The sequence below is a fragment of the Trichophyton rubrum genome, assembly GCF_000151425.1.
Source record: "Trichophyton rubrum CBS 118892 genomic scaffold supercont2.3, whole genome shotgun sequence".
In the NCBI taxonomy this organism is placed as follows: domain Eukaryota; kingdom Fungi; phylum Ascomycota; class Eurotiomycetes; order Onygenales; family Arthrodermataceae; genus Trichophyton; species Trichophyton rubrum.
Genome location: NW_003456426.1, coordinates 1,923,943 through 1,951,934, shown reverse-complemented (window position 1 = coordinate 1,951,934; position 27,992 = coordinate 1,923,943). Strand labels below are relative to the sequence as shown.

At 47.9% G+C, this 27,992-nt stretch overlaps 13 protein-coding genes across 16 annotated transcripts; 8 read left to right on the top strand and 5 right to left on the bottom strand.

The window, feature by feature from the left end:
• Positions 1–1,112: 1,112 nt before the first annotated feature.
• Positions 1,113–2,277, top strand: TERG_03464 (uncharacterized protein; the record flags this gene model as incomplete). Its single annotated transcript, XM_047748089.1, has 4 exons — positions 1,113–1,145; positions 1,219–1,248; positions 1,315–2,122; positions 2,183–2,277. The coding sequence occupies 4 exons, from the start codon at positions 1,113–1,115 to the stop codon at positions 2,275–2,277; spliced, it is 966 nt and encodes a 321-aa protein (XP_047604063.1).
• Positions 2,278–2,672: 395 nt separating this feature from the next.
• Positions 2,673–3,263, top strand: TERG_03463 (uncharacterized protein; the record flags this gene model as incomplete). Its single annotated transcript, XM_003236370.1, has 4 exons — positions 2,673–2,709; positions 2,766–2,830; positions 2,899–2,967; positions 3,078–3,263. The coding sequence occupies 4 exons, from the start codon at positions 2,673–2,675 to the stop codon at positions 3,261–3,263; spliced, it is 357 nt and encodes a 118-aa protein (XP_003236418.1).
• Positions 3,264–3,609: 346 nt separating this feature from the next.
• Positions 3,610–4,491, top strand: TERG_03462 (uncharacterized protein; the record flags this gene model as incomplete). The annotated part of the gene is made up of 1 exon (XM_003236369.1): positions 3,610–4,491. One exon carries the CDS (start codon positions 3,610–3,612, stop codon positions 4,489–4,491), a length of 882 nt encoding a protein of 293 aa, XP_003236417.1.
• Positions 4,492–4,980: 489 nt separating this feature from the next.
• On the bottom strand, positions 4,981–7,909 carry TERG_03461 (uncharacterized protein; the record flags this gene model as incomplete). The annotated part of the gene is made up of 4 exons (XM_003236368.1): positions 4,981–5,157; positions 5,220–6,386; positions 6,442–6,490; positions 6,552–7,909. 4 exons carry the CDS (start codon positions 7,907–7,909, stop codon positions 4,981–4,983), a joined length of 2,751 nt encoding a protein of 916 aa, XP_003236416.1.
• Positions 7,910–8,484: 575 nt separating this feature from the next.
• TERG_12002 (uncharacterized protein) lies at positions 8,485–8,799 on the top strand (the record flags this gene model as incomplete). The annotated part of the gene is made up of 1 exon (XM_047751027.1): positions 8,485–8,799. One exon carries the CDS (start codon positions 8,485–8,487, stop codon positions 8,797–8,799), a length of 315 nt encoding a protein of 104 aa, XP_047605948.1.
• Positions 8,800–8,977: 178 nt separating this feature from the next.
• On the bottom strand, positions 8,978–9,307 carry TERG_03460 (uncharacterized protein; the record flags this gene model as incomplete). The annotated part of the gene is made up of 1 exon (XM_047748088.1): positions 8,978–9,307. One exon carries the CDS (start codon positions 9,305–9,307, stop codon positions 8,978–8,980), a length of 330 nt encoding a protein of 109 aa, XP_047604062.1.
• Positions 9,308–10,024: 717 nt separating this feature from the next.
• TERG_03459 (uncharacterized protein) lies at positions 10,025–11,561 on the top strand (the record flags this gene model as incomplete). Its single annotated transcript, XM_047748087.1, has 6 exons — positions 10,025–10,048; positions 10,474–10,669; positions 10,724–10,763; positions 10,828–10,906; positions 10,968–11,358; positions 11,425–11,561. 6 exons carry the CDS (start codon positions 10,025–10,027, stop codon positions 11,559–11,561), a joined length of 867 nt encoding a protein of 288 aa, XP_047604061.1.
• A 1,868-nt stretch (positions 11,562–13,429) lies between these two features.
• On the top strand, positions 13,430–14,947 carry TERG_03458 (uncharacterized protein; the record flags this gene model as incomplete). The annotated part of the gene is made up of 1 exon (XM_003236365.2): positions 13,430–14,947. One exon carries the CDS (start codon positions 13,430–13,432, stop codon positions 14,945–14,947), a length of 1,518 nt encoding a protein of 505 aa, XP_003236413.2.
• A 1,147-nt stretch (positions 14,948–16,094) lies between these two features.
• On the bottom strand, positions 16,095–16,730 carry TERG_03457 (uncharacterized protein; the record flags this gene model as incomplete). Its single annotated transcript, XM_003236364.2, has 4 exons — positions 16,095–16,344; positions 16,404–16,445; positions 16,510–16,595; positions 16,663–16,730. Coding segments are annotated over 4 exons (308 nt in total), but the record flags the coding sequence as incomplete, so codon positions are not given.
• Positions 16,731–17,625: 895 nt separating this feature from the next.
• Positions 17,626–18,015, bottom strand: TERG_03456 (uncharacterized protein; the record flags this gene model as incomplete). The annotated part of the gene is made up of 1 exon (XM_003236363.1): positions 17,626–18,015. One exon carries the CDS (start codon positions 18,013–18,015, stop codon positions 17,626–17,628), a length of 390 nt encoding a protein of 129 aa, XP_003236411.1.
• A 2,747-nt stretch (positions 18,016–20,762) lies between these two features.
• Positions 20,763–21,646, top strand: TERG_03455 (uncharacterized protein; the record flags this gene model as incomplete). Its single annotated transcript, XM_003236362.1, has 4 exons — positions 20,763–20,850; positions 20,906–20,921; positions 20,999–21,052; positions 21,112–21,646. 4 exons carry the CDS (start codon positions 20,763–20,765, stop codon positions 21,644–21,646), a joined length of 693 nt encoding a protein of 230 aa, XP_003236410.1.
• Positions 21,647–21,883: 237 nt separating this feature from the next.
• Positions 21,884–23,828, bottom strand: TERG_03454 (hydroxyethylthiazole kinase; the record flags this gene model as incomplete). Its single annotated transcript, XM_003236361.1, has 7 exons — positions 21,884–22,144; positions 22,209–22,309; positions 22,374–22,747; positions 22,805–23,218; positions 23,278–23,413; positions 23,476–23,652; positions 23,729–23,828. The coding sequence occupies 7 exons, from the start codon at positions 23,826–23,828 to the stop codon at positions 21,884–21,886; spliced, it is 1,563 nt and encodes a 520-aa protein (XP_003236409.1).
• A 2,597-nt stretch (positions 23,829–26,425) lies between these two features.
• On the top strand, positions 26,426–27,934 carry TERG_03453 (uncharacterized protein; the record flags this gene model as incomplete). 4 transcript variants are annotated; one of them, XM_003236360.1, is made up of 4 exons in its annotated part: positions 26,426–26,449; positions 26,529–26,661; positions 26,725–27,590; positions 27,656–27,934. In XM_003236360.1, the coding sequence occupies 4 exons, from the start codon at positions 26,426–26,428 to the stop codon at positions 27,932–27,934; spliced, it is 1,302 nt and encodes a 433-aa protein (XP_003236408.1). The 4 variants fall into 4 exon arrangements, with proteins under 4 accessions (XP_003236408.1, XP_047605946.1, XP_047605945.1 ...); XM_047749574.1 differs by lacking the exon at positions 27,656–27,934 and having other exon boundaries at positions 26,725–27,623; XM_047749573.1 differs by lacking the exon at positions 26,426–26,449 and having other exon boundaries at positions 26,559–26,661.
• Between the last annotated feature and the right edge of the window lie 58 nt (positions 27,935–27,992).

The window sequence follows — 27,992 nt, the reverse complement described above, 5'->3', positions numbered from 1 at the left end:
AATTTCTTTTGGAACTGTATTTTGATATTTGATTGATTACTACTCGAATGGCCCTTTTTGTTCCTGTATCCCACATTTACCCGAGAAAAGGCTTGGATATCCCCAACTTTGCGGCCATCAACAGTCCGATGTGGCTGTGTTCAGCCACAGTACAGATCTCATCTTCTCGATAACATCGTTTAGCCCGTCTTCTGCGCATCATTGTGGCAAAAGCTCTGTGCCTAGCTTCCCTGCACAGCCACAGGACGGCCCCCTTCGACCTATCTAGGGAGCATTCAAGCCGAGGTGGCGAGCTCACTAGCACCGGGGTTGTCCCTTTCTCCTGGACTTCCCGTGTGTATTTCCCTCAGGCCATTTTCCCCGCCCAATGGAACTTATCGTGCATTCTTCTCTGGCCTTCTTTGGCGATAGGATGATGCAGTCGTGCATGGGTGTTGGGTGATGAAGCTCGAATCATCAGTGGATCAAAGACGAAACTCATGGCGTTGGATGCGGGGTTCGATCGGAAAGGGATGTAGCATTGCAATTGGCTTGTAGCGGAAGGTCGCCTAAGTTATCGGCGAGAGCTCAGTCTCCATGCTACGCTGCTGTGTACGAAGTGTATGCGAGCAGGAAAAGCAACAACACCACGATACGTATTTTTTGCATGGGGCCATGCCACCCTGCTTAGAGACTACTGATCTTGTCCCCTGTATCAGATTGTTTGTCGACCCAGTTCGATCAATCACATCCCCCCGCCCCCGCTGTCCAGCCCGGCCACGGAGAGCTTGCGTCCTCGCAATTTGCACCGGCGTAAGACTGATACCCACCACCGGCCGTTCTTACCAATGCGTCTCCGAAGTTGGCAGGCGTGACGATCACGGTGCAATGGATTGGGTTTTGGCTGAGTTCCAGCCAGTGTGGAGGGGTAACCCATATCGTCATCATTATCCCCTCTATTGTTGTCGTCATTAAGGGGGTGGCCGTATAAACATAAAAGGCTCCCATTCCCCCCCTTTTCCGTCCACCATATTCCCAAGATCTTTATCCTCCTGTATACACCCAAAGGCATCTTACTCTGTCCTAGATTGTTCTCTCTATCAAGACCCATCGTCACATTATACCCTTTCAAAATGTCTTACAGCAACCGTGATAACGAGAACTATGTATGTTGGCCTAGCCGTGTACTTACCCTGAGCGATCTTTCCTGGCTCTGCTAAGCTAACATTGCATTAATAGTCCGGTAGCGGAAACAATGACAGCTACGGCGTATGTTACCTATGTAGACCTAGCATGTTCTTCTTGAATATGATGTGCTGACATGGGTTGTACTAGTCCTCTGGTCGTTCTGGAAATGATGGCAGCTACGGCTCCAGCAACACCGACAGCTATGGCTCCTCCGGCCGTGGCAATGATTCCTACGGCTCCAAGTCCAGAGACAACGACTCCCACGGCTCCTCCGGCCGTGGCAATGATTCCTATGGCTCCAATTCCAGGGACAACGACTCCCACGGCTCCTCCGGCCGTGGTAACGACTCCTATGGCTCCAAGTCTAGGGACAATGATACCTACAGTTCGTCTGGCCGTTCTGGAAATGACGACAGCTACGGATCGAACAAGTCTTCCAGCACCAGCGGCGCCTATGGATCATCAGGCAACGACTCATATGGATCCAAGTCCAGAGATAACGATACCTACGGTTCGTCTGGCCGTTCTGGGAATGACGACAGCTACGGATCGAACAAGTCTTCCAGCACCAGCGGCGCCTATGGATCATCAGGCAACGACTCCTATGGATCAAAGTCCAGAGATAACGATTCCTATGGCTCTTCTGGCCGTGGCAATGACAGCTATGGCTCTAAGTCCAGAGATGACGACAGCTATGGATCATCTGGCCGTTCTGGCAACACTTATGGCTCTGGCTCTGGCAATGACAATGATTCTTATGGATCCAAGTCTCGCACTTCTGGAAACACCTACGGCTCTAATGACGACAATGACACCTACTCGTCATCCAAGAAGTCTAGCAACACCTACGGCTCTAGCAATGACGACTCTTACGGATCCAAGTCTCGCACCGACAACACCAGCTCTGGCTACTCCCGAAATGACAACAATGACAATGACAATGACAACGAGAATAGTTAGTCAAACCCCACTTCTCCTGCTGGCCGAGTAGATACTAAACATGAAATTATTACAGAGTCCGCTACCTCCAAGGTCCTCAACAAGGTTGGTGAGATGATTGGCAACAAGCTGTCTGGTAGCGGTCACCAAGATTCCAGCTCCAACTACTAAGCTTTTACAAGCGTATCTTGACGCGTGGCACGTTTCAATCTGCTTTCCAGTCACTGTTGTGTCACCCGAGTTATTTCCTTTTCTGAAATGAACTAAATGCCCCTATGATTATTGAATCACAGCAGTACTTATTGTATGGCAACTAGCTATGTATCTTCTCATGTATTCGACATGCTGTCAATTTGAATGAACTCGGCCTTCCTCCCAGAAAACGCGAAAATGCTATTCACGTGATATTTTATCATGTGACTCCTTGATAAGATAAGATTAGCTCTAAACCTTGATTTCATCTTGAGAGATATAACGATTAGATAAGCAATATCAACTTGCAACGCTTTCCAGCGAGAGGCAACGACAGTGAAGCAACAAGGAGTAGACTCCTATAGTAAGTGGAGATGGCTACGCAACAGCCAACGTCTCGCGCTCTCCATGGTAAGCATTAGTACTCCAGTGCTAGCTGAAGTGATTGGTCTGACGGTGTCCTACAGCACGAATCAACGCCGATATAACCCAGCTTCTCCAGAGATTTGAAAATATCATGGCTGCTGCGACGGTATGATTAGTGTATTGCTTGTCGATCTAGCGCCGGTAGCGGTACAATTCTAAGAGGGTTTTGCCTAGGTGGACAACCCCAGTCGCACATCCTCCGCCATTGAGTCGTACCAGCTTGACGTCGAATCGACAGCTCTCGTGAGTATATTGAATATCAATTTGACGTATCACTTGATCTTTCACCCAATACGATTAAATGCGTTGCTATAGCATTACTTCAGGGCTAATCCGTTTCCTTGTGCCTTTAGATTCGCGCTGCCGAGGATATCTTGTCCCTTACGCGTACATTGAAAGAGACATGGCTATTTGGGAAGCTAGAGACGCTTGGAGAAGACGAGAGAGATATTCAACGACGGGAACAGCTGGAGAAAGACGTAGAAGCTGTCAGAGATATGATCCAACAGAGAACGCAAGCAGAATCAGAGAGGCAATGACATGACAGTGCTTTAACAATACCGATTATTATTCTGGTTGGAAGCCGGTTTTTCGGTTTAACATCGGGGGTTGATTAGGAGTTCAGTATGTACTATATAAAGATACCCAAATGTTCTCTGTTTTCTTTGCTATGCCTCTCTTAGAAGGATCCTTATTTCTACCATAGTACTCCGTAGCTCTGTTCGCTGTTCGTATTTGAGTGAGCCCCCGGCGTAGCCACTAACAACACCCCACCACTTTAACTAACTACGCGATGGTAACAGCCGCGTTTCTACCAGCATAGACAGTCATACACACCCATGAAACCACTGCGAATACCACTGAAAAGCCGCGCACTTCTTCGATATGACCACTAGCATCGCCAATCCAAGAATGCCCGCAAAGCTCCCACCCCTCACTCTTGTCGTCGCGACCACACCCATAACAACTCCTACAAATCCCGGCATTCTTAAACTCGGAATTGGCAAAGAAGGCACATTGCCATGGCCCAGAATAAAGAAAGACATGAGCTTTTTTGCTCGCGTAACAACGCGGCCTCCAGCCACAGCCACGGCCTCTGGATCAGCTTCACCAGCTATCAACGCCGTGATCATGGGCCGAAAGACATATGACTCGATACCGGCGAAATTTCGACCACTATCCAAGAGACTTAACGTCATTATAACCCGAGACGAATCTGGGTCAGTAAAGGAGCGAGCAATTGCAGACTGGAACGCATCGAGGAAACGGGAGTTGGAGAAGCAGGCAGACCAGGATACTGACAAGGCTGCGGCTACATCTACGTCTACTGAGGAACCAGAGGTCATAGTCTCGAGTAGTTTGGAGGATGCATTATCTACTCTACAGAGAAATTTCGTGATAAGCTCGTCATCGGATGTACAGGGGGGGAAGAAGCGGTTGGGCAACGTATATATCATGGGAGGGAGTGAGATATACGCTTCTAGTTTGCGCCTGACCGCTGACGCTCTCGGAGAGAACAACCCGCTTCGAATCGTGATGACCGATATTCGAAGGCGTGCGGACGGGAATGCACAGTGTGATGTTGAGGATCTAGTTGATGGGTTTGAGTGTGATACCTGTTTCCCCTTAGATGGAAAGGGTTTGAAAGAAGGGTGGAACAAAGTTCCATCTGAGAAACTTGCAGAATGGGTTGGTGAAGCTGTATCTTCGGATTGGACTTGGGAAGGTGATATTGCCATGAAGATCTCAGGATATGAAAAGTTATGAGGACGTATGGCAGTCCAGGTCAGTTCAAGTCACAGATACTCCCTCCACTAATAAAAATATTTGGGAATAGTTGAAAGCGCAAGCATTCTTTGATAAATAGTCTCATCTATGTGTATATGCAACAGTAGTATGAATATGATAGGGATACATAGAAACATGGAATAAGGAAAAGTAATGGCTAAATGGGCAAATCGCAAGACAACAAACAAAATATCGGCAGAAGAATAAAACGCCTTAGAAATGCTATTCTAAGTCAAAATGAACAGAGTCTTGAAATAACGAAGAACTGCTAGGAAGTGAAATATTGGATGACATGAGTCTCCGGGAACCGGTATTATACCGGGAAATGAGCGACGATATAAAAAGTATAACAATCCAAAGCAGAAACACATATAGTGCGCAGAGTCAATTAATCGACAGTAGCCACGTCCAGAATGTTGTTCATACAGTGGGTACTCTCTGTTTTTGTTTGAGAGATAGGTTTCGGCTTTAATGTATCGCAGCTGAAGCCTTTTCGGTCTCCTTCATGAACTTGACGAAGGACTTTTTGTGAACTAAGCCTGCATACTGGCCATCCCGAAGGACGCACATGTACCGAAGGCCGAGCTTGACGAAACATTGATAAACAAGATTTATAGGGGAATGAATATCCAGGGAAACAGGTGACTGTAATGGACGAACAGGTTAGCACGGGATATATAGCTAAATGACAGCAAGGGGATACCTACCGGGTCAATAAATGGTGTGAAATCAGCGACATTCGTGTCATTTTCTCCCTCGCCTAGGTATGGTGATTGCATAGACATCAAACACATTGTATCCTGTTCTTCTGAAGGCAATTTATCAAGCGCATATTCTAGTTCCGGAGCAGGAATTAGGCCGACAAGGATATTCTTGTTTAGTATTGGCAGTCCACCATCGAGCTCGCCAGCCATCAGGAGCTTGTCAAGCTTTTCGCGTAATTCCATTGCGCTGACCAAGGGCGAGCTCGAGATATCGATGACCCTGTTCTTTCGAACACGAGGCACGATGTCTCCCAGCTCGATGTTGGCAATTGGATGTAGTTTGTTGTCGAGGAATGGGTAAGAATTCATATCCGTTAGCAAGTCATAGATGCTTAGAGGCTCTACTGCGTTGGAAACCCATTTGGCGCAGAGGATGGCGAGGGAGAAAGGGAGAACATGGTCCAGACTGCCAGTGAGCTCGAACAGGATGACGACAAGGGTAAGGCTCAGCCTGGTGACGCCGCACATGGTTGAGCCAGCAGCAATGAGAGCGTACACACCAGGGTTAACACATGATTCTGCGAGCTTGGTGCTAGGGCATTGTCCAAATAGGAAGAAATTCGGGTAATGGACGACGAAGTATTGTGCGACATGGCCAACAATTCTGCCCATAAGACCGCCCACAACCATGGAGGGAACGTAGATACCAGCTGGGACTTTGATGCCAAACGTGATGGTGGTAAGGAAAGATTTGATGATGAACGCGACCAGGAGATATTTGATGACATCCGGAATGTCTTCTCTTTTAGGACAGAGGCCAGTTCCAGTCTCCGTCTGGCCTTCGTAATCACACGGACTTGCGAGTTCGAAGAGTAGCTCAGACACCGCAAGTTTAGTATAACGGTTCCAGAAACTCATGAGGCCGGTGATCAAGGCGACAAGGACAACTTCGAGCATTGGCCACTTCTTGATGACGGGAATACGGCGGAATGTCTGAGCCCAGAGCTTTGAGGCCTTGATAAAGAGTGCACCAAACGCACCACCGAGGACTCCGAGGAGCATGAAAATAGCGAGCTCGAATATTTCCCAGTCGGACACATAGCGGACCTGGAACAGGACAATTTTGCCAGTCTGGTAGGGGTTAAGAAACTTCAACGAAAGGGCAGCGGCCTAGTCACACAAATTAGCATGTCGTTCTAAACATAGCGCGGCAAGGGAGCCTTACAATGCAGCAAAAGAACGTCCTGAAGAGAGTTTTTGGTGGGAAATAATAACTAGTATAGAAGGGTTAGCTTCGTCTGGCCAGTCAATACAGTTTGGATGCAGAAAACATACCTAACTTCCTCCAGACTGAAGAGAACACCTCCAATGGGAGCCCCGAAGGCAACAGCAACACCACTGGCAGCACTGGCGCTTAGCACCTCTCTCCTTTTGCCATCATTGTAGTGGTATTTGGCGAAGAGTCGGCAACAGATGTTACCGATACATGTAGCTATGTGGACATAAGGTCCCTCCTTTCCAACGCTCAAACCGGAGGCTACGCTTAGAACCAAGGCTAATGTCTTGACGACGAGGGTCTGAACTCCAAGATACCCGTGAAGAATGAAGCCGGAGAGAATGACTTTGACCTCGGCAACACCACTACCGGCTGCAGAGTAGTACACCATGGGCGGTGGCACGACATCCTGAGCAGATCGAACATCTAGGTTGGTTTTGGTGGGACGAGAGGACTCATCCGGCGAGGCACTGCCTACCGCACCAAAATCTTCATCCAAGGTGGTGAGAGAAATGGAGGAGGGGACGACGGTCTTGGTGAGGAGGGTAAGGGTACAAGAAGCAGCTGCTAGCAGGACAGCCCAGAAGACGAAGGCACCAAAGTCGATCCACTTGCGGTCGATGGTAGATGATTCAAGTATTTCGGACCATGAACGCCAAGCGAGACAGATGTCCTCGTCTGACGGACAGCAATGCTTTTTGCTCATGAACCAGTTGTTGCTGCAGAACCCTTCCTTCAAGTCATATATGACGATCTCGGTAACATCGACAAAGTATGCGATACACGCGGTAAGGATGCCAATTATAGCGACCAGAACCCACCCCTGAGCTCCATCAACCCAGGCCAGCAACTTTCCACGGATATCACGTCGACTCCGTAGCTCTCTCAGCCGTATGCCATCAGCAATGGTGTCGTGAACCCAGTCTGTAGAGGTGAACTGGTCGTACCAGACTCTATCGTCGGAGTAAGGAGCAGCGTTCAACGGTTTCGTTGGTTCATCGTCCGTCTCTGCAGGTACAAACTCTGCAGCTCTGTTCGAAGGAGTAAATCTCACAACCTGCGAATTTGCACGGCTGTGACTCTTGGACATACGCAGGCTGCCGGCGGTACTGTTGTGTCTGAAGAAGGCATCCGGACGAGGGGAGGCAGGATTGGTGCTGTAGCTTCGCTGGTACTGGCTGCCAGCGTCCAGTAAGCTCGTCCTTTCGTCCATATCTCCTCCTGCTGCCGCTGTAGCTGTAGGCCTTCGTTGGATGCTGAATCGGATCTCGGGGAGACGAGGGGTGCTATCGTGCCGGAAGACCGTCGGCGAGGGGGGTGATGTTACTGGCACCGTTCTCGAGCCAGGGTTATCGCCGTCACCACCAGCGCTGCCGCCTTCGTCCGTCATCGAGCGAGATGGCAATGCGCGAACCATAACTCAGCTGCTAACTCGGGGCTCTCCCAAGAGGGTGTTAAAACAGAAAAAGGAAAAAGAAAAACCGTATACACGTGCGTACGACTAGGGAGCGAGGGTCCTCTAGGGGAGAAATATGGGCGGAATCTGTCAGCAAGAGCTCAATATATTTGAGGCCCGGAGGAAGTTCATGGGACCAGGCGGTTCAGTCAGATGAGTATCCATCAGACGATCAACGAGCAGAGACACCTTGAAAATGCGGCCTGAAACCCCCCCTTTTCCGACCATATTTTGGGATATGACATGACCGAGAGTCTGCAGCCACCCAATGATGCTCGGAATACGGGGTAGTCTATGCAAAGCTTCGATATATTGATGTTTATGCTTCGCAGTGGTACTTACAGATCTCATCCATGGAGCAACTTCCGGCCACCGCGAGACAGAGAGTGACGACAGCGAGCGCAAAAAAGAGATCAGCCGGGGTGCATGCAAGTCGACAGCAGCATCATCTGACCGGCAGCGAACCCCTTTGGCCCAGCAGCGGCAAGACAGTTAAACGAGATGGAGCAAAATAAGGCGAACAAGAAGATCAAAAGATGTTTCGATGCCGCGGGAAGATCCCGGTCACGTGGGGGAGTTTCTTTTCTTTTTTGACGTCCGCTCTTTTTTTGAAAGACGACAAAAGGACACGATTAAACACAGGCAGCAAAAAAGATACTTGGAGAACGACAGTTCAGTTGACGGTCGACAGCATACTACGGACGGGGATGGGAGAGCGTGCGCTAGGCGTGATGTACACGGGAGAGTGTCCAGGGCGCAGGTTGGGCCGCGGACCACGGACTGAGACGACGCCGGGCGCGGCAGGGCTCTTAGTGCAGCAGCTAGCTAGGCCTTGGACCCGCGAGCGTTGAGAAGCCAACCGGCTGATTTTCGAGACAGGCCGACGAATGGGACATATCTACGGAGTATATATACCTGGCTCGATTTCCACCGTGTATAGAGCTGTGTTCAAGACGGTAGGGTGCGCTCGACTGAGGCGATATCAAGCATATCACATTTGGATAAGAAACAATGTGAAGTATGATATAGCTACTGCAGGACGGACACGTTACTCCGTCCCAACCTGCATAAATGCTGCTTGATCTCGTGCAACCAGCAAGGGAAAGAAAAGTCTGAGTTGTCGTGGGCGTGTCCTTTATAGTTACCAGAGGAGAATGTCGACTCGATCAGACGCATGGGATGACATGCAGCATGCCAGACAGCAAAGTCTGGGGAAAGATACAGACTTGGAGAGTCCCAGGGTACGGCCATCAATATACCCCGCCGCTCGAACAGGGAGCCGTGCCGATCATCATGCAGGTGGCCCTGCTGATATTCTCGGATCTGATATCTCGTTGGCAGGGCCATGCTAACAAGCATTTTTCGGGGGTGACTCGCCCTTTCGATAGTTTACCAGATTACCATGCTTTCCATCATATGGCTTGATGGGCACGGGCTGGTCTAGAACTAGACGCCGCCAACACGGGTAGCACTGTTAATCTACCTTATCTCCCTCGAAACGGGGTTCTTCGGCAACGTCTATCGGGCCTACTCATCGGCTCGACAATGGATGGAAAGCTATAGTTAATCAACTGTTGGAAATTGCGGGCTTTCCACCTCGCTCGATACGACGTTGCGTTGAGCAGCTGCATCCGAACAAAGACATTTTGGTCACACTCTTGTTCTCACTCGCCAAGGCATGGAAGCGTGCTCCGGGGAGGCGGTAGAATGGTCCTGGAGGGACTGCACCTCCTTCGGTTGGAGGTCAAGGAGGGGACGCACCCGACTGTGCTTTGCGTCAAGTCTACTGCTCTCCTGGGGGGTAAAGGGTGTGACGGGTTACACGGCAGTGTAGTCTAGCCCTGGGTAGTTTTCTATCTACCACCTCATGGCAAGGAAGGGGGAACTTGGTCTTCGTCCTCCCACAGAACGGGGTATATATTGCGTCTTATCCTGATATCTCACTACTTGGATCTCCTGGATGGCTCCCCACAGAAATGCATATATCAAGTCTATAATAACTGAAGAAAGCTCCTACCTTCGAACATAGTTACCCCCTTCTTATTCTACCACACCATCCTCTACGTACTCGTCAAAATGCTGTATAGTTCTAGCGTCCAGGTAGGCGTGCTCTCTTCTTTGTACCACCTCGCCACAACTTTATAGTAAAGATACAATCCCCTGATCGGGCATCCATCAACAAGCCGTCCCTGGCGGACTTTATTTAACCCGCCAACCTAGTCTGCCAGGAGCAAAAGTCTCCTCGTTCCTTTTTCATCTTTATCTTGTCCATGCCTTTCATGTTCAAACTTGGCTCCAAATATCCACAGGTTGCAGTCGAGTGATGCGATGCCAGTCAGCCCCTTTTCCCCGTCTTCTGGCTCGCCAAACATATAAATGACAATACCACTTGCCACTCGCTCTCTGTCATGCTTGGGTCCTGTCCAGTCTCTTTGCGCGCTGCCTTGCTTTGTGTGTTGATGAATTGAAACTGCCCTAAACATACATCCATATATCAGAGCATCTAAGTCTATAACTGCTGATAGTCGACTTCGGCGACCTTTTTACGTCTCCTCTTGATACTGGGCCTGGTCATGACTTGCGAAATGTCTCTCGCCCAGGGCTACGTCCAGGCGAAATCGTATATTCCATACGACCAAATTCTTCTCTTCGGAGATTCGATTACCCAGTTCTCAGCATACCAGGGCCGTGGTTTTGCCTTTTCACCGCAGATGCAAGATGGTCAGTCTGGTTGTCTTCGTATCTGCTATACACAATGACTCTGACGGTGAACAGATTATGTGCGAAAGCTAGACGTCCTTAACCGTGGCTTTAGGTACGAAAAGAGGATCTACTACAGCTTCTACTCGTTCATCTAGCTTACGTGCTTTGGTGTACAGCGGATATACGTCCTCTCAGGGGCTGAATGTGCTGCCCCAGTTCTTCCCGCCACCACATGTAGCCAAAGTTCGCATGATGGTAGATATGGCCTCTCGATTCTTCTATTTCTGCTGTGTAGACTGGGCTAAAACCTGGATAGACCGTGTTTTTCGGTGCAAACGATGCTGTCCTGCCTCCGGGAGACCAGTACGTTCCCCTGGAGAAATACGTACAAAACCTCAAGGCCATCATCCAGCACCCCGTAGTCCGATATGGAAACACAAAGATTGTCCTTCTCACTCCGCCACCCGTGAACGAGTATCAACTCACGGCATTTGACCTGTCCAAGGGAGTCACCCCCTTGTCTCGCTCGGCCAACAATACCAAGCTGTACGCCGATGCCTGTCGTGACGTCGGCAAGTCTCTCCACGTAGCTATTGCAGATATCTGGTCCGCTTTTATGAGAGAAGCCGGCTGGGTCCAAGGCCAGCCAATTGCTGGATCAAAGGAGATACCCGAGAATCCCAAGCTTGCCTCCTTGCTCGTTGACGGTCAGTCCGGCCGATTCTCCAAAATCTCTTGGTACCTCCTCCAATGCTGATATCAACCTCCTCTAGGCCTCCATTTCTCCGGAGACGGATACAAAGTCATGTACGACGAGGTCCTCAGAGCCATCCGAGAGACCTACCCTGAAGAAGCTCCTGAGAGGCAGCCTGTCCATTTCCCGCCATATCGGTTTGCCGAAGACGCATAGCTGGGTTCGGCTTTCTCGTATAGTTGACTCCATAAGTAACTAAGCATTCCGCACGTAACAAACACATACAAGCAGCATGCCTCTATTCTTTGAAGTTTAGGAGTCTACAGCCCTCCGCAAGCAAGGTTCTTGCCCTGAAACATTCGAGCAGATGCCGAGCTTGTTTGTGTTGGTTTCAGATAAAATAATGTAAATATGCCTAGCAATGCAGCGGTTTGGCCGGCTGTATCTCCCTCCGACCACCAGTTAAGCCCACCAAAGATCATATAAATCCTGCCGAAAAGGACCTGGACAGGACGTGAAGGAGCGAAAAACAGTGAATGTCTTCGTCTTAATACCAAGCAACCCGTTTACGCTGTAGTTGTCTGCTGCGGCGTTCACATGAATAAGTTAATTATCCGGCTAGCAAGAGTTAGTTGACCAAAGATAGTTAAAAGTTGGCTTTTTATCAAGTCTTCACCAACTTCATCCTCTCTGCTTCTACCAAACAACCGACCAGCGACGCTTCTACAGACGAAAAGATCCTCGTTGAACAAGAACTAGAGACGCAGTCTGACCTTGCACCGCCTATCAGTCACACTCTCCCTGTTACACTAAGCTCTGGTCACATCAGCGAAATATTTAACCGGCCAAAAAAGGACCCCTTGAGAGCGCCTTCAACAACCAACCGCTTCCAACGCCCCCCCGAACAACCGGATCAGCTGTCCTCCCGTTCGATCTCTGCGCCCAGCTGCCCCTATAACAAGCATCTCATATCTGTCTACCTCTTTCCGCCGTCCAGCCGCCTCACCATCGAGTTTCGCCGTTTATCTGCCACTGTCGCCACAGCGCAGCTCTTCCCCGAGGGGCTTCACTCGGCCAGCATCAGCCTGTCTGATCGAACGCTTAGCGCGACAAAAAAACACTCTACGAAGGGCCCAACGGACTCAAAGGACTGGTAGACGCCTCCAGCTGTGACTATTCGCTACTTTGGTGCCATATTCTGCGGCTCCTTGAACAGTTCCGGCGGCCGCTGACCCTTCCGCTTCGCACGAACACGAACCAACCTTTGCAGACAAGTAGGCAACCGGCGTGTGGCTACACGACTTGGAGAAGACGCATATTGGCCCCGGTGGGCTGTCCCGCCATCAGGCTGAAATCCCAAGCGAGTACACTGTCCTCGGCTGCGACATCGCCGGCATCTTGGAGGCCTGGGAAACATCCACTTCAGACTTGTCTGGTGAGGTAGAGAGGGGGTCTAAAGGCTTCATTGTCTTTAGAACGGTATACTGAGGTCTATGGTCCGCTGCCAGTACTGGAATCGTGCAGCGTAGTTGCTATACCCGCTGCTCCCAGGGAAGAGAGAAATCCGTGTCATCCGCCTTGTTACATTGCGCGTCATACGCGCCTCCCGGATGGTTGCTGTAGGTTGGCCAGCCTATATTCATTCCTCGACCTTTGACGCCACACTGCCTGTGACAGAAACTTTGGGTCCGAACGTGACGGCGGTGATAGACGGAGGTGGTGTCTTTGGCAGGAAATGGATGCTCAATATCCCTTTGCTACAAGAGAAGATATCTGGCGTGTCCACGAAGAAGTGAAGGACCTGTGTGCCACGCAGGCAGAGCACTCTGAACGGTTGGCCAAGCTTGAGCGAAGGAAGGAAGATGATGCTAAGATGAAAAGCCTCTGGAGTCCGTTTTCACCTATTCCTTCAGGCACTGGCCACGGGAGCCATGGTAAGTTTCTACTCTCGTACACCGTCTGCCTCAAGCCACTCTGAATATTGCTGACATATTGGGTTGCGCATAGACGCCGTCCTCAATGCTACGGCCGAACCTTTCAAAGGGTTTGACCAGGCTCACCATGGGCTAGGAACTCATATTCATATGGACCACGAGGATGAGCCTAGGCGCGGTGCTTCCAGGGCGAATAGCGTGCGTTTCGACGAGAGCGCAATCCATGCATATAACAGCCATGGAAACCGTTCTGCGGCTGAGCTTGCACCGGTCCGAACTGGGAGTGGAATGGGAGCCCATCCACTCACAGAGCTGTCCTACTCCCATCGATCAGACGGGAGACAGAGCTCGTCTGGTCATTCACACCACTCCGCCCGCACATACAGTTTGGAGACGTCTAGGATAGAAAGTTCTTCCACCACAACGACTCCTGCTAGCCAATACCCTCCCCTCGGACCTCCTCCTGGCCTCTTTATCCTTGGTCCTGTTCCTTGCATCATTAGATGCTGGCTCACAACCAGCTTTTCTAACGATTCCTTGCTTTATGCTGCGATTTGCACTGGTGCTTACTCGTCTTCAGTGGCTTCTCCGTTGATACAAAAGCTCGGTCTCGAGGGTGATATCATAGAGGAAGATGGTGCACGCACCATCAAACTACCTGTGTATTTCCCAGAGGCCAGTGTTTGCCAATCTTCATCGCGCAGTTCCAGCCCGGAACCACATCTTCCGGCTTTGACTGTTCGATTCTTTGTCCGTGACATAGACCAGGAAGACCAAAAAGCTATCTCGATTTTCGTAGGGAGTGATGTTCTTCGGACTCACAACGCTGATATCCTCTTTTCCCAAGATAAGATGTTCGTTGTTGATGATGCTAGAAATAGAATTTCTATTCCACTGGTTCGCCCCGAGGACCACGAGTCGTTCCGGAGCCTGACCACCATGCCCAGGAAATCATTGTCCCAGAATCCCCAGCAAAAGCCTATAGAGAAGGACCACAGCACCTCGGACATCGACGACACCCATCCAGAACAATCTGCTGGCGTTATCGGCCGTCTCGGACCCAGCCACAACCAACCGCAGCCATCAAAATCTGCACTTTCCCTCAAAACATCATCTGAGGCGTTGGCCAACCATGATAAGGACCGTTCGTCTCAGGCTATCAGTGACTCGGAGGATAACAGCCTTGACATGGCTAATCCCAAGTCTGCCGCCAGCGAGAAGTCGCATGGTAGGCCGAGCACCAAGAGTGATGAAGGAAGCGGACACTGGGGCTCGTGGCGACGTGATGCAGCTCCTACCACATCATCTTCCACCAAGTCAGACCAACCAGCATCTTATGTCGCTGTCTCCCAACGCCCTGCCACCAGACGTAACATGAAGGTGCTAAAGCCGACCAAGACGTTGACCCGGTCCAACACAGCCAACGCCCCAACCGGCATGGCCCAGCTTTCCATCGCCGACCGCACGTCCAGCGATGCCCCTTCCGCTAACAGACAAACAAGATCAACCAGCGGCGAGAACGGAGACGTTTCGAGCTACGGAGCTATTCATTCCAGCACCCCATGGCCTGGGAAGTCCAGACCAAGTAACAATCCAATCGGCGGAGCATCTGCCTTTGGATGGCTGAATACGCAGCAGAAGCAGAACACCACAACACACGCTGACTGAGCTTTGAAGACCTTAGTAAAAATATGAACTTTATCGATATTGGGAAATGCCGCGAAGGGAGAGCCGGTGTGCTTGGTTGCCTTGTGTGTGTGTGCGGGAGACTTTCTACGCTTATTCTTATAGTGCTGCACTTCAAGTCTAACCGATGCAGATAGTAGCAATGACATGTCTTTGTGAAAACGAGCTGCTCGCTCTATTAAAACCTCGCTTTTGCTTCTTATTATGCTGTAGGTTCGTAATATCCTGCCCCTTTTCTCCTGAATCTTTAAAACACCTAATAGGTTTTATTGTTCTAGCACTTGATACCCCTGATACCCGGCAACGCAGTACATCAATCCACGCTTGACTTTATTCTATGTACTGTTCTTCGAGGGCGTTGGTTTGATAACTGTAATGTTTAATACTATCCAAACCAGGATATACGTCCCTTTGTGCTAGCACCATTCTCTGCACCTCATGGCGCTCCTCATTCCCATACTAGGCAATTGAGAAACCGTACAGGGTATATAGATGTGCTACCAAATTCACTGACAATGACCTCCTTAGTGAGGTTTATAGTAACCGAGTGGTTATTAGAGCAAGAACTCGACTCGACTTATTTCCTCGATGAGGTCATGAATCATTTTATCGGTCATTTATCTTTCCCTTCTCCTTCTCAGCCAGGCCCTTATCTACCCAACCCGTTTACTGCAAAGCAAGCCAGACAATGTCTGTCACTCGGTCCACTACCTCTCTTTCACCCTCGAAGGCTGCTACCAGCAGCCAACTAAACCTCCTGAGAAACCGCATCCAGCGAGAGACGTCAAGTTTCTGGAACAACTGTCGGCTACTTTTTTTACTTCCCTTTCCAACTAGAGTAGACAGTTCAATTAACTCGTTTTATAAGATTCAAGAGATCCTTCAATCCCATATGATAATAGTGACGATGTTGAGCATGTGCAAGGGTGAATGCGGCAAGTCCAAGATATGAAAGACCATTAAGGATCGATGTTACTGTATCTTATACACTAATATCTCTCTGGTGGCCAAAGGCAATTTTCAAACTGCAGGACATCACCCATCACCCTTGCACAGCGATATTTAACCCCCCAAAATTATACCCTCAGTTTTAGCTTAAGCATGGCTACGGATACCATTGGTTCATATTCATTAACTCGATGTACTGGATTGGACTATTAACGATGTTTAACAGACACAGAGATATCTAGATAGATGAGCTCCTGTTCCTTGATGGTTTAATAATCCCAGTCAAACCCCGTACAATGGAATCGTTTATTTCCAAACTTTACGCCTGGGTAGCGCACTTGATGGCCATGTACTTCTCGTCACCTGGCATGAAGGTACGGCAACCCTGCTCCAGAGTTCGGTGGTCTGGGGTGTCAGAGCAGTCGGTGGTCCTACAACACGTTAGAACAAGATGAGCTCTCACCCTCAGAGGATCAGGACAATAACTTACACATGAAGGTCACAGTCAGTGTTCTTGAGGAAGTTGATTGATCTAGGGGGTTATTAGCGAGAAGTTCTGGTTACTTGATTAAACACATAAAGGGGCCAGAACGTACAGGGCGCCGCTAGCGGTGGTACATTCGCCTTCAATGAGATGCAAAGTTGATGAAGCAGTGCAGCTAGCATCACGGTGACGGGTGCCCTGTTCTAAGTTAGATACATTCTCCTGTCATTCTTAACCCGACGTTGATAATGCTCCCCTAACTTACGAGGTCGTCACCTGGAGCAGCGAGCACAAATGGCACCAAAAGGAGGAGAGTGGCAAAGAACTGCATGTTGATTTTCAGAAGGACTTCTGTAATGATTGTATAAAGGCAAATGGTAATTGACAGTTGATGATCACTTGCTGTTTGGTGGTTTGTGAATGAATCCTTTTGGCTCGAGGGAAGAAACTCCAGCTATATATACCCCATCGCCGAGCTCAAATCCGGAACCAGATTCTATCCCATGCGATTCAACTAAAGATATCCGGTCGAGAATACGCAAGGAATAAGCGTGTATCGAGGAAAGGAATGATTCAGGGATACCAAAGTAAAATGGAGAGATTACCCAGCGTACTGCTGAAACGCATGGATGCCAATATCATTAGGCAGATGCATCCCGTTCAGCTAGTTACCGGGGTAAATGGCGCATGCATGAGAGCGAAGGGTGTCTCAGCAGCCGTTTTCTCCCCAGCAAAGAGAGCGGCTGCATTCTCCAACTGCTTGGTGGGTATTCTTTCAAGTTTAGAGCCTAAATAAGTGATGAACTAGTTAGCCAACGGGACGGCCCGAGAAAGTTGTTGCCACAATGGGTCACAGCCGAGCTTATATAAATAACCCAATATCACGATACCTAATAGTGGCCGCGGTATTTGAACCTATGATACAGACGGAGAACCTGGTGGTTACCAAGGCGATAAAGTGTTATGTTAGCTCGGAAATGAATTCGAGTTTTGCCGTGAATCATGAGGCCTGCAGGCGAGTGGCCAGAATAGTATCCTAGCTATAGATCTACATGATATTATGCAGTAATATCCGTAGTAGTTATGCTAAGGAACTGACCAGCAGGGAATATCGCTTTTGGGCTGCATATACTCGGGGTAGATTAACTATGCAGCAGCTGCCTGTTGGCTGATGGGGAAATATCCGTATCCAGTTAAGCCGTGACATATTGACAATCTCCCGCTTGAATTAGCCATAACCAGTTAAAGGTAGAGGGTTTCCTGGCATGTTAAAGACAATGACCTCTATATTGAATGCATAAATATATGCAGCTGGCGGAATCCCCTGGTTCGGTTGATGTACAACGTGGCAGCCCAATTGGCCCTTGACTCCAGCTTTTTCCCAGCTCTTTGGTCCGCACCATGGTTTGACCTGGGAAACCTCCTTGTAAAGATGAGGGCCCCAAGACCGACCGCTCCATTCGGATCTATCCTCTGCGTCCGTGCCGCTGATGTTGCTGACTTTACATGCGTGTTTAACAAGGTGTAGAACTTCCCCGTACGGCCTAGAGCTGTGGTGTCTCAGCTCACTGCTGTGCTCGGAGTCGTTGGGCTGTGGAGTGGATAATAATCGCAGCATGGTAGTGAAACAAATGCTCGAAATCTCCAAGCACCCGTACTGTTCAGAAATCTAGATCCAATGTGAGCGGAGTTGCTGCCTGTCTGTACCCTGTGTATAGATTGCTATATCAGACGTATAGCATACTGCCCTGCTCCCCAGAAGAATCTAAGGCCCTGTATGGCCTCCCACTGTGTAAATAAGAACCAAGAGAGCTACTGTGAACGAATACCCGGATATCCTCCAGTAGCCGTGAATGTCCAGGAAACGGGGTAAAGAAGGTATGTATATTGAGTGGAATAATCCAATATTCGATGAAGTCCGGCCTGATGTTGCCAGTTATTGTATAGTGAGAATGTCAACATGTATTAGTTATGTACTTCTCGACGTGAGTATGCCCTCACAGGGAAGAGAATGAGTAAGGTATATGTATCATCACCTGTATATCGTTCGTAGCTATCAACCGGAGGAGGATTTCGTGGGACTTTGTGTGTCAAATACCCCTAATATCGTTAACTAGGCCCTTGATTGAAGTAGTTAAGCTTTCTCTCCAACGCGTGATTAGTGCAATCCCGAGGTCCCTTCGTTAAATCGCTGCTAACTTGCTATCAATTCACCAAGGAATCAGATGAATATACGATTATTTCACGTTTCCATCAGGCCAGTCATTCGACAATCCAAGGCCACAAATGAAAAAAAAGCCACGATACATTCTCAGCAGGCATAGAGTCAATATTTTCTATATTTTTGACACCTACTAGCGGGTCAGGGAATATTCTATTGCCATTGCTAGCGATGAAGCGACGTTTCGTAGAGTCAGCGAGAGCAAGGAAAATGCGAGCAGTCGCTTGGGCTCTTCGGCAAAATAACTAAAATATCATTGGCCACCTTAAATTCAGATTGTCCAATGGAACGAGGCAATAAATTCTTGGCTTAAGTGAGAAAATTTTTAATTGGTTAATTCTGTATTTATCCAGCGCAGAGTAAAATTAATGCTGACTAATATAACTAATTCTCTAACGTCGCTTCTTCGACCTCGCAATTTTCCTTCTCGCTATCTTCGCCATTTGGATGCTTTGCAGCGCTGATGGGTGGCTTTCAGAAGAAGTACGGAGTACTCTGTACCAAACAATGTTTATGAGATAATGGGCTTTTGATGATACGGAGTACTTTTAAGGCCTCTGCTGTGATCTGCAAGCCACTGCTGTCGTATCTTGATTCCCAACAGAAACCAAATAATTAACCAACAAGTGGTGGTAAAATGAATCTAGCGCTCATTTATTTGTTTATCGTGCGAGTCCTTTGTGCTCTACGACAATTAGGAAATCCTTTTAACTGATAAAAAGCTGATGCGTCCATAGGCACGGGGTACGGAGTATCATACTAGCAGGGGAATAGGAAGGGGTCCGAAAGTCGGGGGATCCTTTGTGTATACTCTGCTGTGGCTGGCTGAGCAAGTTACTTGCTCATTCCATGTGCCATTGCTGGGGTCATCAAAAGGCAAGATGATTCGGAGGTACGCTTTTACAATTCTACTCACTTGCGCAGTTACACGAAAGTCCCTGGGCCTAAATTGGCTTTATTATACTAGGTCTTAGCATTCACTGGCCCGCGATGTGACGGTACCCTGGACCACCCCGTCTCCCCAGAGACATGTGAAGAGCGTTTCATTGAAGATACGTAAGTAGCCTCCTAGCCATAAGCTTACCCAAAACAAACTATTGGCGAAATAGTTGGCTGCTAACATTATATTTCGTCTCTCCGAGTAGAGTCATCAACTCTATCAATATTCCTGATGGAATTACTTGTACTGTTTACGAGTACGTATAAATTTACCCATTACACATCTCACTGAATCCTTTCGGTATTCTTAGCTCGTAAGCGATTACTGGGACTGACCAAGGTTGATTATTAGGGTGTCTGGATGTGATGGACCACGGACGACAATGAGAGGACCTAGTTGCATTCGCTTTACCGATTCTACTTATTCATTCCAATGCATGGCACCTTAGCAAGATTAGAGATCATCCATCAATAGGCTCCAGTTCAATCGGTGGACTGCACTTTTTTGTGTCTATAACGAGTGGAGCTCGCGGATGCAAGCCTTGTTAATGAAATTACACATATGATATTTTCCTCCGAGAATTACCTTTCTTGCTCTACTGAGATTCAGTATATATGGATGTATGAGCGACTGTCCGCCACAGCTACCACCAATCCGGACCGCTTGATAATGAACTGAACCAGCCTTAATAATGCAGGCCTGATTATCGAGAACGTGAGATAGTCAAGTAGTTAGCATGATGTCCAAGAGTTGCGTCCCGAAGTCTAGGTTATGAATAAGTCATCGATGGCTATCCAGTCCCTCATATGATATTCTTCTCATCTCAATACTAGTGGTTGGATGATTTGCTGCTCGATAAGCTCCCCACGGTGACTTGACGATGTAACCATTCAATCAGCTTATGCAGGCTTGATTAACTAGCTATTGATGAATTGCCATGTACATCATTGAAACGAGAGAAGAATCCAATTACAACGTGCAATCTAGAATATCAGTCAACGGAGTCCGCTTGTTGTAGGTAGTTGTAATCTCCAATGCGGGGATACGCACCAAATTCCTTAGCGCGTCCCCAACTCCGGGCTTCCCCTCAGCCTCGGGCCAAAACACCCGCTGCCAACCTAGTTAAACAAGATAGTTAAATATCTTCAGCTTCATATCTTCGTCTTAAGGCCATCGTCTCTAGCACTGTGGCTTTGCCTGGATCATGCTTGCGAAGAAACTACTCACTGTCCCTCTCCAGTCTCGGTTTATACACTCTTCCGCCATGGCAAACGCTAGAACCGCCCGCATCGGTGAGTATCGTGCTGTTGCTCCCGTTGCGCCTCATCCATACTGACTGGCTACCAGGGAACCCAGCATTATTGTACGCCTCTTCTATTCGAGCAGCCATTTAATGATACGATGTACCGCCGAACGGACCGCTAACTGGCTTACGTTTAGTATTTGCGATATCCAAGAGAGGTTCAGAACCATCACATATGAATTCCCGAAGCTGTAAGCCCAGTCATCTCCGTACCATCATTTTAGCCACGAATTAACCCCTGAAATCCTAGGGTATCAACCTCTCTCAAGCTCTTACGGGCTTCTAAACCTCTCAATATCCCGATATACGTTACCACGCAAAACACAGCTCGTCTAGGTCCCACCGTCGCCGAGTTTGATGAGTATCTACAGCCATCAAACCCCAACCTGCGTATCAACTGTGACAAGACCCTTTTCTCCATGATAACGCCCGAAGTCAAGGAGAAACTGCCTAACGCTGCGTCTGAGAAACCACTTGATGCCATCATTGTCGGCCTCGAGTCCCATGTCTGCGTTACTCAGACAGTGTTGGACCTGCTATCGTTGGGCCACCGGGTGTATATCATTGCAGACGGAGTTAGCAGTGCCAATGCCGAGGAGAGGCACGTTGCGCTGGCCCGGCTGCGGGATGCCGGTGCCATCGTCACGACAAGCGAGAGCATTTTGTTTGAGATCATGGGTGACTCTAAGATTGGGGTGTTTAGGGAGATTAGTGGGTTGTTCAAGGAGACTGGAAAGGAGACCAAGGATGCCTTGGAAGCATTCTGTTCGGCTAGTAAGATTTGATTGTTATACATATTCTTCTATCAGTATATACCACGTTTTACGCATAAACAATAAAATTACTTTAGTCATTCATTTTCATTAGTTACTAATTTTCTTTCATTTATTTTTTATTCATACCCCCCCACCCTTTTTTTTTTTTTTTAAAAAAAAAAAAAAAAAGAAGAAGAAGTTAAAAAACAAAAATGCCTTACTCAAGTCTATCTATTCATTCCCCTAGTGATATTCGTGAAAATTCATTTAAAAGTGAATAAAATTCACCTTTGCAGTCTTCTTGAGAGTATCAATTGAAGCAGACTTAGACTCGGTAGCTTGAGTTCTCAGGGAATAGAGCTCGTCCAACAATGCAGGAACAAAACTACCCGGCCCCTTAACGCCGCTGACCACAGCTCGCTCGGCAGCAACTTCGAACATAAGTAAAGCGGATAAAACAGCAAGAAGCTTATCCTGTCTCTCTACAGCAAGAAACGCTGAAGTGACTGTACCAATAACGCATCCGGTCTAGTAGTTTAAGTCTGGTTAGCTCAGTGGTCGGCTACGCTGGGAAAAACGGGTAGAGACTAACGCCGGTAACTTGCCCCAGCAGCGGATGTCCGTTATGAATAGCAATAGTACGGGCACCGTCGCTGAGATAGTCAGTAGGACCGGTAAGAAGAACAATGCATCCTGTAAAGGGATTATTAGCTTGTTGACAAATTAAAATTATTATTTAGGAATGGGATCAACTTACTTTCTCTGAGAGCAAGGTCTCGAACTAGCATTGCCTTTTCTTTGGTATCCAAAGTACTAGGACCACTGTCCACTCCCACTTGGTTTCCAGTATGTCCGTAGATGTGGCCTATTTCACTCTCATTTCCCTTGATGAGGTCAAAGTAGCCACCATGCATTAGAGTCTTGACGGACTGTCTTCGAAGTTGTGTGGCAGCAGCTCCAACAGGGTCAAGAACAACGGGATTACCTGCCTCGTTGTATGCACGGATAGCCTGCATATAGTTATCCAAGCTTTCACTGTTCAAGGTGCCCATGTTAATGAGCAGAGAGCCTTTGTTCTTAGCCAGGTCAGGCGCTTCAAGGCCGTATCCCGACATAATCGGTGAGGCACCACTATCGGCCAGGTCAAAAACAACCCGAATCCTTTTTTCTGCTGGGTGTTATACTTACATCGCAAGAGCAACATTCGCAGCAAAATTAGCCACAACATAGTTGATCATATTGTGGCATAGAGGGTGAACGGTAGCTACTTTTCGAACAAGCCCATCGACCTTACCGAGAAGCAATTCCTCTTCATTTTCACGAGGAGAGATCGGGATAGTAGCGAATGTGGGGTTTTTGCTGACTTTATCTAGGAAAAGGGCAGCTGTGGCACGGGGGTTTTCTGCCGCCATAATGGCACTGACAATGGCTACTCCCTCAAGTCCCTTTTTAGTGTCTTGGGATTGGTAGATGATTCGTTGGACGTTGTCGAGGTTGATGCCTCCGATGGCCACAGTACCAACTCTGGGGTTGAGGGATGCAACACAGCTGAGGATGCGCTTAACTCCTGCAGTACCAATGATGGATTTTGTGTTGGTTTTACTATCACTCTCTTTAGTTTCACTGCGTATGTATTGGCAACTTAGTTGGATGATACATACGTCGGAGTAGCGTAGACGGTCCCAATGCCAAGGTAGTCGGCACCGCTCTCAACGGCAACCTGAGCCTCTTCAACTGAAGAAACCGTGACTCCAATAATAGTTCCTTTGGGTAATATCTTTCTTGCAACAGCAATGTCTACCAAATTCGTTAGCGTAAATATGCAATTGAAACTTCAGGGAAATATAGGAAAATCATACTCATATCATCCTGGCCCAGGTGAACCCCCTCTGCCCCAACAGCAAGGGCAACATCGACTCGATCATTGATAATGAGAGGAATACCATGGTTTAAGGTAATATCATGTAACTTTGCAGCCGTTTTGATCAACTCTTTCGTGTCACTATGTTTGTCCCTGTATTGAACGATAGTGACTCCTATATACGTTGCAAGAAATATATCAGTATTTGAGCTTCAATAGAAAGACCTCAAGTACCCGGCTCACGCACATACCACCCTGAACAGCTTGCTCAACTACAGAGCAGAGGTCTCTATCTCCAAGGATCTTCGGAGTGGAATCGGTGACCAAATATAAGGAGAGATTCACAGGCATCTTGAGAACGTTTCCAGGAAATGGTGTGAGTCCAATAAAGTATGGAAATGGCAGATTTAGAGTATCGACATATGCATAGGAATGAAGGAGGGGGAGGAAAAATCTGAGAGAAGAAGATATATTAAGATATACGGATGCTCCCGTTCCTAGACTTCTGTGTAGTTGATCAAGATAAAGGGAATGTTCAGGAAGAAGGCCTAAATCTTGTCACTTTTCTGAATTGATTAGTGTGGTGACACGAAAATATAAAACAGAGAAGTTGACGGCAGCAAGAAGAACCTCTCAGTATGTGATCCGTGCCTGGTCAACAAACAATCTATAGACTAGAATGGGCCAAAGATGCACTTTTCAGGATGGTTTGTCGCAGTGAGTGGTAACTGGCCAATCACAGCTTGTGAACAGAGATTTCACGTGACTCATAACTTAAAAATTTTTAGCTATAACGTCATGGACCCCTCATTGATTGATATTATTGGCTAATTTCTGAAAATGCTAGCAAATCATAAAATGAAATGATGTTTTAACAGCCAATAGATTAACAATTCTTTGCTTCAGTTGCACCAATAGAATTCTCATGGGTCTGGTTTGCTATAAATAGAAATCAAACCTCCCTACAGAGTATAAACAATCGTTTCAAAATATACGAATTCAACATTACCATCAAAGAATTCCTACAGTAACTGTCAGTAAGTATGAAATCACAAATATCATGTGCTTTAGCATTTATATCCTGTGGTCCAATCCCTGATTTTCCCATTGGAACATGCTGACAATCTGAACAAAGAACCTAGGGCTTGAGAGTCCACTATTTACCGTTTCCTGAGGGAATTTGGGATTAGGATCTAAATGCCTCCTAGGCCTTTTCATATTCCACCCCTCAATCTTTTCGTCTTCAGTTTCAAATCATAAAGGTCAAGCAGATAGACTCGATTCTATGAAATTAGCGACATCTATCTAAAGCTATTTGTTAGTTACGAGTTTAAGGGCGCCAAGGGGAATGGCTGCGTGGGGAGATCTTCTGGTAAATAGTAAGAAGAGAATATCGCAATTAGTCTTCTGCATACCAACCACAAGGTTTTTAACGATAAAAAGTTCATGTGCTTTCTGTCCACGCAGAAAATGTCAGGGTCTGACGCTTACTGCTGATGGACCTAGCTAGAGCTCAGTCGCTTCGGCTGCTATAACTGTATCGCTTTAGTTTTGGAGTAATGGAGTAAATGCCATGTCCAGTTTCCTCATCGACACAGTGTCGTATAGTACTGAATTCCCAACATATTCTTTCAAGGCTGATTGATTAACCAAGGTGGTATCTTCAAGAATGAGGTAGAGAGTAAGGCGAAATGTAGTTAGATAAATGGTGGGCTGTATGGGAGATGATTAAAAATGGTTGGTCATAGTTTTGACACTCCCGAGGTGCAAAGGGAAACAGACAACTCCAGACTCAATTACTTGTATCGAGTCTATCCTTACAGCCCCACCTCCTATAATGTATAGTTATTCTTCACTCTGACAGCTCAATACCGAGGTGCGAATATCGAGAATATCCTTTGTTTATGAGCAAACTCGCTTTCATTATTAAGTTGTTGTTTATCACTCCCTTGTTTCTCCAATGAGAAGAAATAAAATAGTGAATTCGTGTATTTTGCGACTGTCGTTGGGGCTTTCCGGCTGGTGATCAGGTTGATTCGGGATATTCCTGCGGATGAAGTCGAGGGTAGTTGGTTTCGGTGAGATTGGTAAACGCAGCCGGAGTACTCTATGCTCCTCGTTTGGATAACTTTTTAGAGTCTAACGGGGCTATCCCCATATCGCGCTGACTTGGACAAAAGGAGGACGCTGACATTTGGATGCTCGTGTCGTAAAAATGTTCAAGCGACGGCTATTTCTCGTTAGCCGAGCGCATAAATGACTTTTAATTGCGGTGATTGGTCAGGCACGCGTGGCCGCGCTTGGCGTCAGGTGATAACGACGCTTTCTCACATGACGCTTAGTCATGCGGACCTTCTTTCAACCGCGAGATTTTTCAACGTCGAAAAACTTCAAATTCTTCCTGCTTCAGCTTTTTCTCCCCACCAGCCGTTTCGATAATCCCATCGCTCTCGACGCTGCAACATCTACAGATCCGGAGCCCGCAACTCATCCCCAGCTCGCTTACTGCATCTTTCTGACTACGATTGTCTCGCTTACTGCCCCCCTCCACGTCTTCTCGCTGCTCGCTGCCGAGTCGACCTCTTGGTTCTCTTCATCGCTCAGAGAAGCCACTCAGCAGGATTGAACGCCTGTCTATGTATTCGCCCTACGAAAACGCTTTCGAACACTACCTGCCGCTTGCGCTGCAACTTTTTCGCCCTGTGCGAAAACCTTGTAGTGTCCATTCGAGATCCTGTGGTTGAAACCGCCGACACACGTCACCCGTCAACATCGATCCCGATATCAGAAACGAGAATCAGTCTAGGCACTGCCGTTTCGTTCTAGAGACTCCCGCTTCTTCGTCATTACTACGCATGTCGTGTAGTAGTATCCACCTCTTTCTTCATCCTCTCTCCGCGTTTGACTCAACTCGCTTAAGCCTATAAACCAACTATCCTACCGGCAACATGGCTAACATCAATATTCGTCGGGTATGTCATCAAGTTCATCTGCTACATCCTTCAGTTTGAGTGGGAAAACATTACTCTAACACCTCTCCGTCATGGATAGGATATTTCCGATCCCTTCTACCGCTACAAGATGGAGCGTCTCCAAGCCAAAATCGAGGGTAAGGGCAACGGTATCAAAACTGTCGTTGTTAACCTGAACAGCGTTGCCCAATCACTCAGCCGCCCGCCATCCTGTATGTTCCCGCACATTTCTAGCCCCTTTAATTGGTTACACAGATTGAGCTAATGCATATCAGATTTGATCAAGTACTTCGGCTTCGAACTTGGAGCCCAGGCAAATTCTAAACCTACTGATGATCGTTGGATCATCAACGGTGCCCACGATGCCCCGAAGCTTCAGGACTACCTTGACGGTTTCATCACCAAGTTCGTTCTTTGCAAGAAATGCAAGAACCCTGAAACAGATGTCGTCATCAAGGATCAGTCTATCATTCTTGATTGTAAGGCCTGTGGCGAACGCTCAGATGTTGATCCTCGTCTCAAGCTTAGCTCCTTCATCTTGAAGAATCAACCGAAGAAGGGAAAGAAGGATAAGTCAACCAAGAAGTCCCGCCGAGAGAGGAACAAGGAGAAAGGAGAAAAGGCCGATAAGGCTGAAAACGGAGAGAACGGAGAAGCAAACGGTAGCCCAGGAGACAGCAATGGCTCTGATATGGGAGATGAGAATGGTGACGTGGGTATTGACGCTCACAGTGATGACGAGCTAACTCGTCGAATCAAGGCGGAAGCCGAGCAAATTGAACACAACGATGACATCGATGACGAGGAGTGGGCCGTTGATGTTTCTGAAGCCGCCGTTCGAGCTCGTGCCCAGGAACTCCCCGATGATCTAAAGCGTACCCTCGTTTTTAACGATGCTGACGGTGACGATGATGGTGAAAATGCAGTGGCTAGCTCCTATGATCAGTTTGGAAGCTGGATCATTGAAGAAGCCAAGAAGTCCGACAAGGGCGCCGCTGGTGTCAGTGATGTTGACATCTATATGAAGGCCAAGGAATTTGGAATTGAGTCCAAGCACAAGACTCTCTCCGTCCTTGCTCAAACCCTTTTTGACGACAATATTGTCAAGCAAATCCCCGCTCGTGCTGGCCTCTTGAAGAAGGTAAGCTCACCTGTAGCATGGAGTGCCCTATGAATATCTTTGTTCGGTACTAACTTCGTTTCTAGATGATTACTTCTGAGCGCCATGAAAAGGCCCTCCTTGGAGGTACCGAACGCTTCGTCGGCAAGGACCGCCCAAACCTTCTTCCAATGGTGTCTTCCATTCTTCTTACCTACTACCAACATGACTTGGTTTCTGAGGAGCTCCTCAAGAGCTGGGGAACCAAGGCCAGCAAGAAGTACGTTGACATTGCTACCAGCAAGAAGGTCCGCAAGTCTGCCGAGAAGTTCCTTGAGTGGCTTGAGACTGCCGAGAGTGAGGATGAAAGCGAGGAGGACGAGTAAGACATTAAAAATTAGCCGCCGCTCAACTCGATTTCTAGAGTCCAGTAGCAGTGCTGTT